The 13,679-nt window shown below is 37.6% G+C and overlaps 1 protein-coding gene across 3 annotated transcripts in view; it reads left to right on the top strand.

Annotated features, from left to right (window-relative positions):
* Positions 1 to 13,679, top strand: part of rprd2a (regulation of nuclear pre-mRNA domain containing 2a) — a 41,200-nt gene that overhangs the window by 23,607 nt on the left and 3,914 nt on the right. The window contains exons 10-11 of one of the 3 annotated variants that reach the window (XR_007438449.1): positions 396 to 2,333; positions 13,113 to 13,226. Coding sequence is in view for 1 of the 3 variants with exons in the window: in XM_022683011.2 (XP_022538732.2) it covers positions 396 to 2,215 (1,820 nt within the window). In the remaining 2 variants the exon portion in view is untranslated. Of the gene's footprint in view, positions 1 to 395; positions 4,300 to 13,112; positions 13,227 to 13,679 lie in introns of those variants that run through there. The other 2 variants (XR_007438448.1, XM_022683011.2) reach the window with 2 other exon arrangements.

Genomic DNA, 13,679 nt, shown 5'->3' with positions numbered 1-13,679 from the left:
TTCATATTTTGCACAATGTAATATGTAAATTGACCTGTTGTAGGAAATGCACAAATAATTATTTCACTAGTTGTGTAGATATCCAGGGATTTTGATATTTGTAAATTGGTCATTTTTTCCAGTACTAGTTTCGTGGATGGATTTGTGCTATAGATGTATGGAGGTAGCCACCATAATATACAAGAGTGTACTTAAATTGTTGTTTCTCTGGATGATATGGGGTAGCTGGCTATGGTAATGATGTGGTATTTTGGAAAAGGTGGAGTGGTATGTGGAAAGAAGGTAGGAGCAAAAAGGTTTGTATCCTTAGAATAGCCTCTTTACAAGCATTTTGACTCCCAATTCTCTCTATATCCCTGTTTCTTTCTTTTTCTCCATGTCCATCTCCCCTTCAGGTCTCTCATCCTTACTGAACAATCAGACTGGAATCACCACTACACCATCAGGCCAAGGGGATGGACCCATCACAATGGACCCATCCCCAGACCCCACTAATGTATTGCATTCACAAGCCTCTCCAAAGACCACAGTGTCATCTGCTCCCCCACCGGCCAGAGTTTCCACTCCTCAAAGAGCTGAACTCGCCCAATCTTCTCAATCTCCCAACATTATTCAGACCAGAGATCTTCAGAAAGAAGTGGAACCAGAGCCTGTTACCTCTGTCAGCTCTAGTTTGGATTCCAAAATTGATAGTTTCCTCCAGGGGAATTCAGTGTTGAAAGGCTTAAATATGGGTTTCCCTTCTGTTTTGCCTTGGCCTAAAGGTGTTGACAGTCCTTCAACAAGCACAGACAACCTTGGTGGAACTCCTGTAAGGGATGAATCTGGTGCTACTCCAACTCAAGATGAAGTCATGGATGATCCTGTAGTACAACCGCCCTCATATCAAGGTGGGCCTAGAGAAGCAGCATCAGCAACATCAGCTTTGGCATCCAGTTCTGCACCCCCAGTGACCAGTGAAATGCCAATGGCCACTTACTCAGATTTATGGAAAGAGCAAAATAAGCATGGTTCACAATTTGGATTTCGGTCACAAAATGGAGGACAGCTCTATGATAGAAAGGACTTCCAAATTTCAGAGCCTTCTCTGACTCAAGCAGGGACTGGAAGACATCAACATGTAGAACCTCTGCTGCAGTCGTCTTTGGCAAATAGCAGTCAAATGTCCAATGAGAATGTTAATATGGACAGAACTGGCTCAGTAAACCAAGGGGCAACTGCATATTCCATTACTGGTAAAGCAAGAGATGATGCTGGTGCTGGCCTGGCAGATGGTGGCTGGTACAGGGAATCGTATAGAGGTGGACTAGAGCAGCCTGTGGCCCACTCTGAGGGGTATGGCAGAGAACAGTTCCCCTCTGAAGAACCTAGAAAAGATCTTAGTAGTTCTTCAGACTTCTTTAAGGCCCTGCTTCCACCACTGCCCCCAATTCCCCAGCTTCCACCTCCTCCTACAGAATTTCTGCCCCCAGTGGAAGGTGCGAGCAAAGATTCTGTGGAGCATCCAGATCCTGTTGATAAAACGCAGCCTGGTGATATGCATCCTTATGTTTCACCAAATCCTGTTGGTTACGAAGATTACGATGAACGTCAATCCCATCCGTTCCCACCTAAAGAGCCTTTGAATCCCCATCTGAATATGTCTGGACCTCGGCTCCGTGGTCCAGCACCTCGCATGGCCCCTCCAGACCCTAGGACTGGCCATGTCGATTACAATAATCGCATGGGAGTCCCTCAGCGCCTTCCACATCCCCCTAATATGATCCAAAACCGACCAAGGCCTCCCAACCTTAGGGGCTTCCCAGAGACTTCAAGTGCTCCACAAGCTCCATCTGAGGAGCCCTACATTGAACCATATAATAACCCAGTCCATCATAACCCTTCTTCCCATCCTTTTCATGGTGAGCACCCCCTTTCTCCTCAATCACATGATTATTACCCTGAAGACAGAGATATTCCCCCACGCCACCCAGAACATAGACCTGCTCCTTCTCTTGAACATAGACCTCCTGCTCCGTTCCCCTATCGAGGTCCCCGTCCTGGCCCATTCCCACCCCAGAGACCTCTGCGTCGCCCTCCCCCACCACACATGCCGTTTCCAGGCGAGCTGCCATTTCAGAGAGGAAAGCGACATGGTCCCCCATTTGCTGGAGGTCCCAGAGCTGGGGGTATGTTTTACCCCCCTAAAAGACCTTTCTTGCCCCCGCGGTATTGAGTTGTTGAAGCATGTGCATCCAACTGCTAAAATATTGGACTTGCTGCCAGATGAGGCTTCCTGCTGTCAACCACGTAATCTGGATCTCCTGCTGGATTCCTTCGCTAGGCGTGGCTAGGTAACATCACTAATTTTCACTCACAGTTAAATATACCACATAGCCACATACTCCATATTGGTGTTAAGAAGCTTGAAGATCTGTGTTCTCCCATGGGTTGGGGATTTGAAAGACCTTCAGTCTCAGTACGGGCTGTGGAGAGAAGGTTGTCATGTAACCGAGTAATGCCAGTTGAAGATTACTGCAGTGGAAGAAGGAAGAAAAACAGGGTGGAATTCTGGTGACGAAGTGTCGAGCAAGTGGAGGAGGCTTGAATGTGGCAGGATAAAGAAGGAATGAGGTGCTTATCCTTTTATTTGATCTATTTTTTGACATAGATTTTTTTCTAGTTTCAGTTAAAAGTCAGTGTGTTGAAGGGTTTTATACTACCCTTTCATCCCTCTTAAAAATGCTGTGTGCGTGTGTGCCTGTGTGCATGTGTATTCATGTATGGAAAAGTGGCTGTCTGAATGGCACATAAACATCTGGCATTTAAAATGTATATTCCACCAAATGTTCAAAAAGTTGTGCAAAAATCAGTTGTTGAAATTACTCAAAGTGGCAGAGAAAGGAACCAGGGGTTACAATGTTACTGTTGATTTAGTACATGTTACATGTTCTATAGCCAAGGGTTGTGAAAACTTATTTACAAAAGGCTATTGGGGCATTCCAAACAAGCACACCTCAAATTCTGGAAAGCTGGACCATGGTCTGAACCAATGTTCATATGTTTGTGTTTGTCTACATTTGGTATAATTTGTTAAGGTGTTACACTGCAGTTTATTGAGCGACTTAAAAAAGTTACAAACTTTAAAAGCATGTGTGTCTCAGCAAAATCAGCCAGACTTTCAGATTACCTTTGGATTTCTTATTCATAAGGAGTTTCCCCTTATGAACAAGCAATTACAGTAGATACATATATATTGCAAACATAATCAAAAGTCAGAAGCATCCCAAAAAGGGTTTTCAAACTTAAAAAAAAATAGACCAATACTGCTTTTTTTGTTGTTTGGACTAAATTTTGCTTCTTTGGTTCAGACTGTGGTTTCCAGAACCTTTTAAAATCTGCTATTTTAGTCCTGACCAAACCTGAGGGATTGTACTTCCTTGCTGGCATGAACTTGGAACTGCTCTGGCCATTTGTGGATAAGATGGAACACCCCTGCAAAAAAAAACATTGGACATCTGGTTCCTGTGATCACCTAAGTCAAACTATTCTTTAGATAAAAGCATTACACTTTATACCACTCTCAATTTGTTTACATCCTAATTATGCAGAAAAAAACATTTAGTGGAATTCCCTTTTAGGTTAAATAATCCTCACTGCTCATCTAAAGGAAAACATTCAAATAAGTTAGTCCAGTTAGTGGCTTCAGGTTTTCATTCTTTAAAAAAAAAAGCAACACGCTTTACCACTTGTTTAATCAGTTGGTCAGTCTTCAATCAACCAGTGGAATGAAAACCTGCAGCAACACTGGCCAGTTGCAGTTATATTAAGCACCCCATTACTGAGCTTTCTGACATTTTGAAGCTTGTATGTACTTGCCGATTTTGAGTTGACTTTACTTCAGACTAGATGTAAAGCCAGTTTGTACATAGGCAAAAGTAGAATGTACATTTGCATACAGTATATTGCTAGTTACTGTGTGCTTGGGAAAGAGTTAGATATTTAAAGTAATAATCACAGGTCCTAGGCCAAGCAGTTAAGTTTCACGTGCATTGGTCATGAACTCGTTTGTTTAGCCCTTGTGTGTTAATAGGTGTTGGCGAGGGTGGGTGTGGACTGAAAGTAAAAGGGGTGACTAGTGTTTTTTTTATTTTTTAATTCAAAATGACTGAAGATGCTGAAGAAGAGAAGTTGTTCTGTGCTGGAGCCAGAGACAACATCACGTTCCTTCCTGGATTCTTTACTGTACTGACTTAAATAAAATTTCTGGAAAAACTCCATGGTAGAGTGTTTCTCAACCATGGTGTCTCTGTCTCTTCATCCCGTCTTATTTGCCTAATTCTGTTCAATGCACTCATTAAAGCCCCTTTCACGTGTTCATTTGCATAATTTATCTAAATGTAAATGTCTAAGTCAGCAGCTTCAAACCTCACCTGGATTTTTTCCTTTTAGCTCTTATTTTCCTATTATGAAGTGTGAATCATGCCTCAGTGAGCCTGTGTGTAAATAGAGTAGAGAATGTTTCAGAGAACTCACTGTGGATGTGTTGACGTGTCTATTGTTTTCTCAGTCTTAATGTATTCCCAAAGATCCACCAGTAGAGGTGGGCGATACCAGTTAGTTTGGTATCGATCCAATACCAAGTAAATGCAGGACCAGTATTGCCGATATCGATATCGATACTTTTTAATATTTAAGCTCCATCAATCCAAAGGATCCAAAAGATTTAGGATAGAATTTCGCCAAATATACATGACAACAAAATCATATTCAACATTTTTGTTTAGAAACAACAGGAACAGTAACAAAACAAAGATTGTCTTAACATTAGGAAAAATCTTTTTTGAGGTAGAAAAAAAGAAACCACAATACAAAAATAAAATAAAAAATCTCCCCTTACTAGACATCTTAAATATTGATCTTTTTACACAAGTATTGCTCAAAAACAATACCAGTGTTTGTATCGGTATAATCAATATTTGGATCGATTCGCCCACCTCTACCCACCAAACCAAAAAAAGCTAACTCGATAGCGGGGAGATCCTTCTTTCTGTTGGGGCAGGCAAAAAAATAGAAACCGTAAAATATAATACTGTAAAGAAAAAACTGAATGTGACTAAATCTGTAATTAATATTTTTGTTGTTCTGTAAACAATGTAGAGCAAGTTACGCAGCCTTCTTTTAGCATTATATGTGTGCTGCATACGCTCTGCCTGTGTAAACACGTTTGACACAGAAAATCTCCGTCTGCATGTGTGAAAGCGCAACTCTGGGCCTGATTCACCAGAGTGTGTGTGTAAAAAGGGTTTAAAAGACACCAGCAGTACAACTAGTATTACTTTACCTAGATTGCGTTTATCTGTAATTGATGTACTTCGATAACATTTACATTTTATTAATCAATATTAAAAAAAATCAAATGGTTCATTTTGAAAGTACACTACATGTCCAAAAGTCTGTTCAGATTTAAATTGTAAATCAGTGGTATTAATAGGCAGTGTGTCTCTCACTGTGTAACAATAGCAAAAAGTGAGCTCAGGTACGGATTGTGAATGTTCATTTGATGTTCCTCCAGCTTACTCCAGTGACTAATGTGCAACTTTCCGAGGCGGTCCTTTTTATTATTGGAGGTGCTTTTTCTGTGCATATTATACAAGTGCTTTAAGCACTTTGGTACAGTTAAATTAAGATACATTTACTAATTAGCAGGGCTGTCTGGAAAAAAAAAACATTTGGGAATGTAGTGTCTGAAAGCAAAGGCAAAGAAATGTTCTTTGTTCGTGTTGCACAGATTCTAAGAAGCCTCATTTATTAAAATAAATTAAAATCTTACAACGGATGAGCAAGCAGTCCAAAAAAACTGAAGAAAAAAAAAGTCTTGGGCATTTTTATTACTTTTATACTAAGGATGTTCGTTACAAAACAACCAAAGAAAGAAACAGCCACTCAACATCATCTTTTTTAGGTCCGGATAGGTATCCTAAAAAAATATTTTTTTTTTTCTAGATTTATACCCAATAGGTATAGGTGCATTAGGTATGCTACGTAAAAATATTTATATGATTACTTGCATAATACTTGCATAATACACTCTTCTACTAAATGTTAAAACCATTTTCCTTTCTTTGTTAAAAAATATATGAAATCATATTTCAACAAACCAATCTGTTGAACTTAAAATAATAATAAAGAATTTAAAATAAAGGCAAGTTGTCATCTGCTCAAAAAAAAAAAAAAAAAATATATATATATATATATATATACGTATATATATATATACGTATATATATACGTATATATATATATATATATATACGTATATATATATATATACGTATATATATATATATATGTATATATACGTATATATATATGTATATATATATATATATATATATATATATATATATATATATATATATATTGAAGGGAGCCACCTTTTGCTATGCTATTTAAAAATATCTGGAATGTGTTACATTTTATTTATTGGTCTATAACATCTTGTCATTTTGCACACTTTAGTAGTTCAGCTAATATTTAAAGCTAAAAAATTTAAAAAATGAGAAAAAAAGTTTTCTGAGCCTTGTAAAACATGGATTGAGGTACACCAGGTATACACAGGTTTCGTTGACTGACCACTAAAGTTAAAATGAAGATTGAACCAATGGGTGTTTGGTGAATTTCAGTAAGGCTTAAAATAATCTTGCAGGATGATGTTAAACAAATCCGGTGTGAGTGCAGAGCAAACAACCTCAGATTTACAGTTCAATATATGCATACATTTTGTTTGTCCTTCTGCTACTGCTAACTACAAAAAAAACATAACAGTAATATTAGTGAGGCATAGGATGCTTAGTACAGTTGATTAATGTTTGAGTTCATTAAATTTATGCTTTTAAACAGTGTGGTCACATAGCAAAAAAACAATCTTAAAAAAAACTGTAGGATAGAAACAGTCCTCCAAATTCATTCTGTATATTCAGCTACTTGGCCCCACTGTTTTTAATTTGGGTACAAATAAAATTAACATTTATTATAGGCATTCTGTATGTTGTTTGTCTAAAATAAATAATTGTGTAATTACTTGTTTCCAGTTTTAGAAAATAAGAATAGAAAAAAAAAATAAAGCGAAACTTGATCCCGGTATGTTAGTCTACATTGACTCCTGACATTGTAGCCACGTTGAGAGCACGTTGAAGGAAATGTAATTCAACGTATTAGTGTCCTCATAGTTATAAAAATCCAATTATAGAAAAAATGTACAACAGGCAAAATGTATAAAACTTTTAACATTTTTGCTTACCAAGGGTGCAACAATTTTACAGCTTTTATAGACATGGCAGACCACAGAATGAAATCACTTTGTCTAGAGCTATTATTAAAACATATTTCAAAACAACATTTTTAAAACATTTACAAATATTTAAACACACTTAAAAAAGGTATGTTGAGTTATATATTACATATATAGAAAATTACTTTTAATAACAAACATTTAGCACTGATTAAAATTTTACTTTCCATGTATGATTGCTTGTCATGGATAATAAGGCTGCATAAAGGAGAGCAAGCATTTAAATAGATTTTGTGTTTCTTGCTATTACTAAGAGAAATTTCACACTGGGTGTTTCTTACTATTACTTGTTTGCTATATTAAAATAGTTAAAAGTGTCTGTGGGTTTGTGGGAAGTAAATGGCACTTAAAGACTAGCAATCCCTTCAAATTATGGACATTTCAACTCACCTTGATGTTTACTTTTTAAATAATTAAAATTCTTACTCAATTACTTACACTTCCTCAGTTAAAGTAATTACTAGAGCACTCAATTATCCAAATAATTTTGGTCTTGTTGCTCATTAGCCAGGCTTGAGCATCATCTTACAAAGAGTAGTAATAAAGCCAAAGTAGTTTGCTGATAACATTTTGATTTTGTCTAAACTACAAATAAGGAGTTTAATACTCAACAAAAAACCTGTAGCATAAATTTGTTATTTAGCATATTTTTAGCATGTGCTACTGGTGTTCTTGCACTTGAAAAGGTCGAAAGCATTCAGTAGAATTAGCAGCAGTAAAGTATTTTCTTGGGCTTCAAGTTGACTTAAAAAGTTTGTGTGGTAAGATCTGGTGAATTGAATTAACATAAGATCAGTTGCCTGGAACACTTGAAAAAAGGAGGGGTTGTTTGTATGTGTTGGGGGTAGGGTATTTGTGCCTTTTTCTATTAACTAACTATCTATAAATACTGTTTATTGCAAAAGAAAAAATATAATCTAGAGTTACAGTGTGCAGTACAGTTAATTTATGATTAGAATACCATAAATAGGTAGTAGGATTGGGTGCATTTGTGTGTGTCTCAGTAATACACTGTTTTCTTAGCATCATGTTTGCCCATCACATGCACTTGTGTGTTTGGTAGGGTCTGGACTTTCCTGATTTGTTTCCTCTTGGTAAATTAAAGCTTAATGCTTCTGTTTGGTGTGTACGTTTCCTTTGTATATTAGAGAGTTTTTACTTTCAGGCATGTCTGACAGGCACTTAGTTACTACCTACACCTTTAAAAATATAAAAAGGGGAAAAAGGAGGGACAAATAAGGAATCATTTGAATGCTCAATATTATGGTTAATAGTTAATGGTTTTCATATAGGAAACCCTTGTGTATTAAAAAAAATAGTTTCAAAGTAGTTCTGCTACTTCCTAAACTTTGTTTTTCTAGTGTGGTTTTTAGCTAAATGGTAAAATATTGGGAAAAGGTCAAACAAAATATTTCTTAAACTTTATCGTAATCTTAATACTTTTTTTACTAAAGGTGACCTTTGAGCTGACTTTTCAAATGAATCAGTTTTAAAAAATCACAGTGCCCTTTAAAGATTCACTTTTAAATAACTACTGACCTCGAGAAAGCGACGTTAAAATAATTTGTTTAAATATGGTATAAATATGAAATGCTCAGCACACAGTGACTAAAAGTCATTTTGGTTTTGATTTATTTTATGGCACTTTATTAGGAACACTTAATATTGGACACACTCTCTTTGCTTTCAGTCTCAGTTCTTTGTGGTAAAAATTTCTCAAGGTGGTGGAAAAAAAATCCTTTGAGAGTCATGTTGAATGACTAAAAATGTTGATATTTTTAGTAGCTGCTTCAAACCTCTTCTTTTACCAAATCCCAAACGTTTTCAATTGGATTTAGATCCAGTGACTGAAGAAGGGCAACTGATGAACTCTGAATTTAGAGAATTTTGCCTTGTCTTAGAAGATTGGTCAATTTTGGCCATGAAAGGATGCAAATACTCAGCAGTGATACTTAAAAAGTCTGTTGTATTTGAGCAATGACTTATTGGTAGTAACTGTCCCAAACATACTGTGTCACATACTGTTAACACAAGGCAGGTTTGATCCATAGATTCAAACTGTAAGTTCTGACTTAATCATATATGTGCCTCTATTAGAAACTAAGAATCACAATTAGCAAATGAAATAATAAATGTATGTGTAAACTAATAAATTGCTCAGTAAGTGGATTTTCGTAGTGTCCTTTCCCATGCAAAAAATCTTTGTAGCCTTTATTGTCCAGCAGCTCCAACATAGAATGGCTAGCAGTTTAGTTTTAATTCAATTATACTGACATCTGAGGGTAAAAAATATGACTATAGTGAATACAATTATTTCTAAAATATTTCAGACATGTGTGACACCAGATTGTGTAGATTAAATGCTTTTTGACAAAAAAGAATGCATGCCAGACTGTTGAAAAACTTGGCATACACTTATATACACTTATTATCTTAGGCAGATAAGTCATGGTTACAGGAGTGATCTGATTAGACACTGGGTCCTATCACAAGAGAGCATAAATACTTTCCCTGCTGCCATATAAAAAGTCTTTAAAAAGCTATACTTTTGGGAAGTGTACCTCTTGGTGAGAGATTGTTAACTACTAGAGACTAGCCTCAGTGGATCACTGCATGTTTTCCAGGAATGTCTCTGCCAGATTGCAACACTTCTATGGCCTGCCTAGTCACCAGATTTATTGCCAATCAAGCTTTTTTTAGAGACAAGCTGGGATGCCAGCTTCAGCAGCCCATGAGTGTGTAGGATCTGCAGGCCCAGCTGTAGAATTTGGACCTGTAAGCACAGGTTCTGTATGGGATCACAATATTGTAATCATTTAGTTTTTACTGTTCTAAAATAATTTATTCAAGACAAACAAAGTCATACAGAGCAGTTTGGTGTGAGACATACTCATCTAGAGAAATGTAGGCAGTCAGAATTCCCAGTAGTGGTTTAAAAAAAGCTACTGAGCTTGCAGAAGAACTTAGGTTCTTACGGATAAATTTGTGATGGATGAGACATTTACAGTTGTGCTGAAATTGATGTGGCCTAAAACCATCAAAATATTTGGCAGAAGGGCACATATAGAGCATTGCTAACCATTTATTTCAAATGTGAAAGAATGCAAATTTCCTCTAAGTGCTTAATGAATTTAAGTATAGGGAAGTACAGGCAAAGTGCAAAGTTCTCCCAATCATGTTGTGGATAGAATTAGAAAAATGTGAGAGCAGAACTGACTTTGCTGACTGTGAAAACACTGATGTGCTGAAACATTAGGTACATCCCAAGGCTTTGTTAAACTGTTCTGTTATGTACAACCAGTAGTCTACTGAATGACTCTTCATAAAGCAGATCTACCATGGACCTGTCCTATGTAGACTGCAGCCTAGGCTTTGGAAGGCAGCTACTGTTTCTAATTAAGTATTTTTGTGATGGATCAATAGCAGAGGCATTTGTTTGCTATCTTAACCTGCGTTCACACTGGAACGCGACGAGTCGCTTGTGTCACCCAGCGTTTGTCGCTTGTGGGCGTGTCAAGCTCAACGCCCGCGTTTATCATGGTCCAGCCTCCGACAAGAAAAAAGGCACAAAAAAGGAATCACTTGGCCACTTTATTCTCCAGCTATAACTCCCAAACTTGCTAGACTCTTGTGCGTTTCTGTGATTTAACTGCGCTGGAAACGCAGCCGTTCCCACAGACTGATGTGGGTCCACCCCGTTCAACAGAAAGAACCGGGAAAGAAACTAGAAATTCAGAGGACGTCGAACCGCCTTGTTTGTGATTGGTCCAAAGAAAAGCTAGGAGCCAATCGGGTTAGAATGTCGCTTCACCGCGTCATAACTCATTTGCATAGAGTTGAGAAAAATTCATCTCCGTGTCGCTTGTCGCTCTGTCGCTTTGTCGCCTCTCGCGTGTCGCGGCGACAAATCGCGCCCTGCCATAGGAAATGAATGGTCGCCTGTCGCTTTGTCGCTTTCCAGTGTGAACGCAGGGTTATAGCAATCAGTCAGATATTTCTTAAAATTTAGTTTGAAGACAGTATAAAATGGTTAAAGGGGCACTGGGTGATGTATGGGTTTAGGGATGGGGCAGGGGGAGAGCTGATTGGCTGAGCTACAGCAGCAGCAATATGCCTCTGATAGTGGTGAGATGCAGATGGTTGGACGCTAGCAGATTGGCAGTATTATTGATTGTATATTGTGAGTGTCCACATATTGTGAGTACATGGACACTCATCAACCTCGTCTATAGCACAGTTGAACATGTGAGTGCGCTTTAGAGGCGGTTAGTACTACAGTAAAAGCGTTTTTTAAAAGTTTGGAAAGGTTTATAAAAACTTAAAGCAGGACTCGTGTGTTTCATTATATCAAAAGAACCTATTTCAGCTATTAATGGAAACATTTGGTTTAGGGTTTATTGACTCTTTAAGCAGAAATCACTTGTGTTATTTTAATCTCCCTCTTGGTGTACTACTGTTTTGGATCATGCAAACAACTTGTAGTGAGAGCCAGTTAGGCTGTTACAATTTAGCTTCCCCAAATAAAACATAAAATACTATTTAAGAAAAGATTTGTTTGTTTCTATTGGGTTTATACATACAAATGTGGAAAAAAGTCCTTTAGGAGCCCTATCAATTAAATGCTGTATGATGCTGACCTTAAAACCACTTAACCACATAGCTTTTGACTGTGGAAATGCAGTATTCAGACCCAGTCTTGACTTAGCCAAGTCCAAACAACTAATTAAGCCTATATTGAGGTCTACCTGGACATGGCAGATACAAACGTAAAATCGTAACTATAATACAAAAAGTGAAAAGTTATGCTTGGTTTAAAGTGTTTGGAAAGTTAATTAAAAATTACTAACTTGGGGTCTGTGGCCTTCCACATAGTCGGCCTTGTTTTGGGACACTCTGTGCCCAAGGGCAGGTTCAGATAAAGAATAGTGAGTAAATGTACTGAACTTGTTTTGAGCAGAACCGTCTTAAAAGCACTGATTACAGCAGGCCATTATTCAGCGCGTGATTTCAGCCTCTGGTGCTGCTTAGCAACGCCAGCTTCCACAGTCTCGCGCTCTCCCGCCTCTCGCTTGTTTTCCTTAAAGTCGCCTCTGATTGGCTTCACTGCGCGGACCGCGGCGACCAATCGGCTCTATGAGAGCGCTGAGAGGCCACGCCTACAGGGTCACAACAGTTACTGGGCGTGAGGGATGTGCAAACGGCAGAAAATGCAAACAATAAAAGGAGCCAAATCTGTTACAGAGCAGTTATACCTCACATATTCACTGTTAGACAGTTTTAACCAAAAATAACTTGGGTAAAAGCTGTTATACTGGTGTTATTTTAATCAAAAGCACAGAATATAGTAATGCAGAGCTGAAACAAACAGGTTGGATGAGACAAAGTGCTATTTTTATGTTAACTCAAACCTCAAACCCTAATCTGTTAATTGAGTAATGTTTTTTAATGAGAATGAATGTTTAAATGTAATTCTCATATGGTGTTTAAATAATAATAATAATTATAATATATTTAATAAGATAATGGAGTTGACTTTATTGATCTCTATTGTGGGTGTAATTGTTTTACGTTACATTTAAAGGGGTTTAAGCAGATATTTAGCTTGGGTTATAGTCAGAATTCACCAGAATGTAAGTTTTCATTCAGATGCATTGATTGTTTACTACTGTTTACAATTCCAATTCTTCTCTCTATTCACTTCATTTTTGTTTTCCCGTTCTTTTCTGTTCTTTTCATCCTCTTCAACTTTATCAATCTGTTCTTTCTCCCTCATTTCCAGTTGTGCCAGTTGTGAGGCGTTCCTTCGTTCGGACGGATTTCTTCTGCCCAACAACAGAGAGAGAGCTTAGGGGACACCTACTGCCAGTGTGTTTCACCTACTTGGAGAGTCAAGGTAACTAAACCTGATGCAACCAGTACACACATACATGTAGTCCTGAGACAGACAGAGTGAATTCTGTGGTGATACAGATTTTATTTTTATATATTTTTTTAAGTGAAATAGTGTGTGTTTGTGAGTATTCTCTAATTCAATTAATGTATTAAACTTAAACTGACAAAGGCAGACTAATCCCTTTGTTTTAGAGAGAGAGAGAGAGAGAGAGAGAGAAAGGGGTAATCATAATACAGGTTGTTTCAAAGACGTTCTCAGTGTAGGCCAGTTCTAGCAACATGCCAGCAATACTTATGAGGCTGGAGCTTTGGTGCTCCCTACTGGCACAGATCTACAGAGCACCACAGTGTCCATGAGGCTGCATTTAGACAGCACACAAAACACCTAAATCAGATTTATACATGCATTCGTTCATTCAGTCGAATTCAGATTCTGGATTTGTGTGTTTAGATA

The sequence above is a fragment of the Astyanax mexicanus genome, chromosome 3 (assembly GCF_023375975.1).
Source record: "Astyanax mexicanus isolate ESR-SI-001 chromosome 3, AstMex3_surface, whole genome shotgun sequence".
In the NCBI taxonomy this organism is placed as follows: Eukaryota; Metazoa; Chordata; class Actinopteri; order Characiformes; family Acestrorhamphidae; genus Astyanax; species Astyanax mexicanus.
The sequence above is the reverse complement of the archived record's forward strand: the minus strand, read 5'-3'. Positions and strand labels throughout refer to the sequence as shown.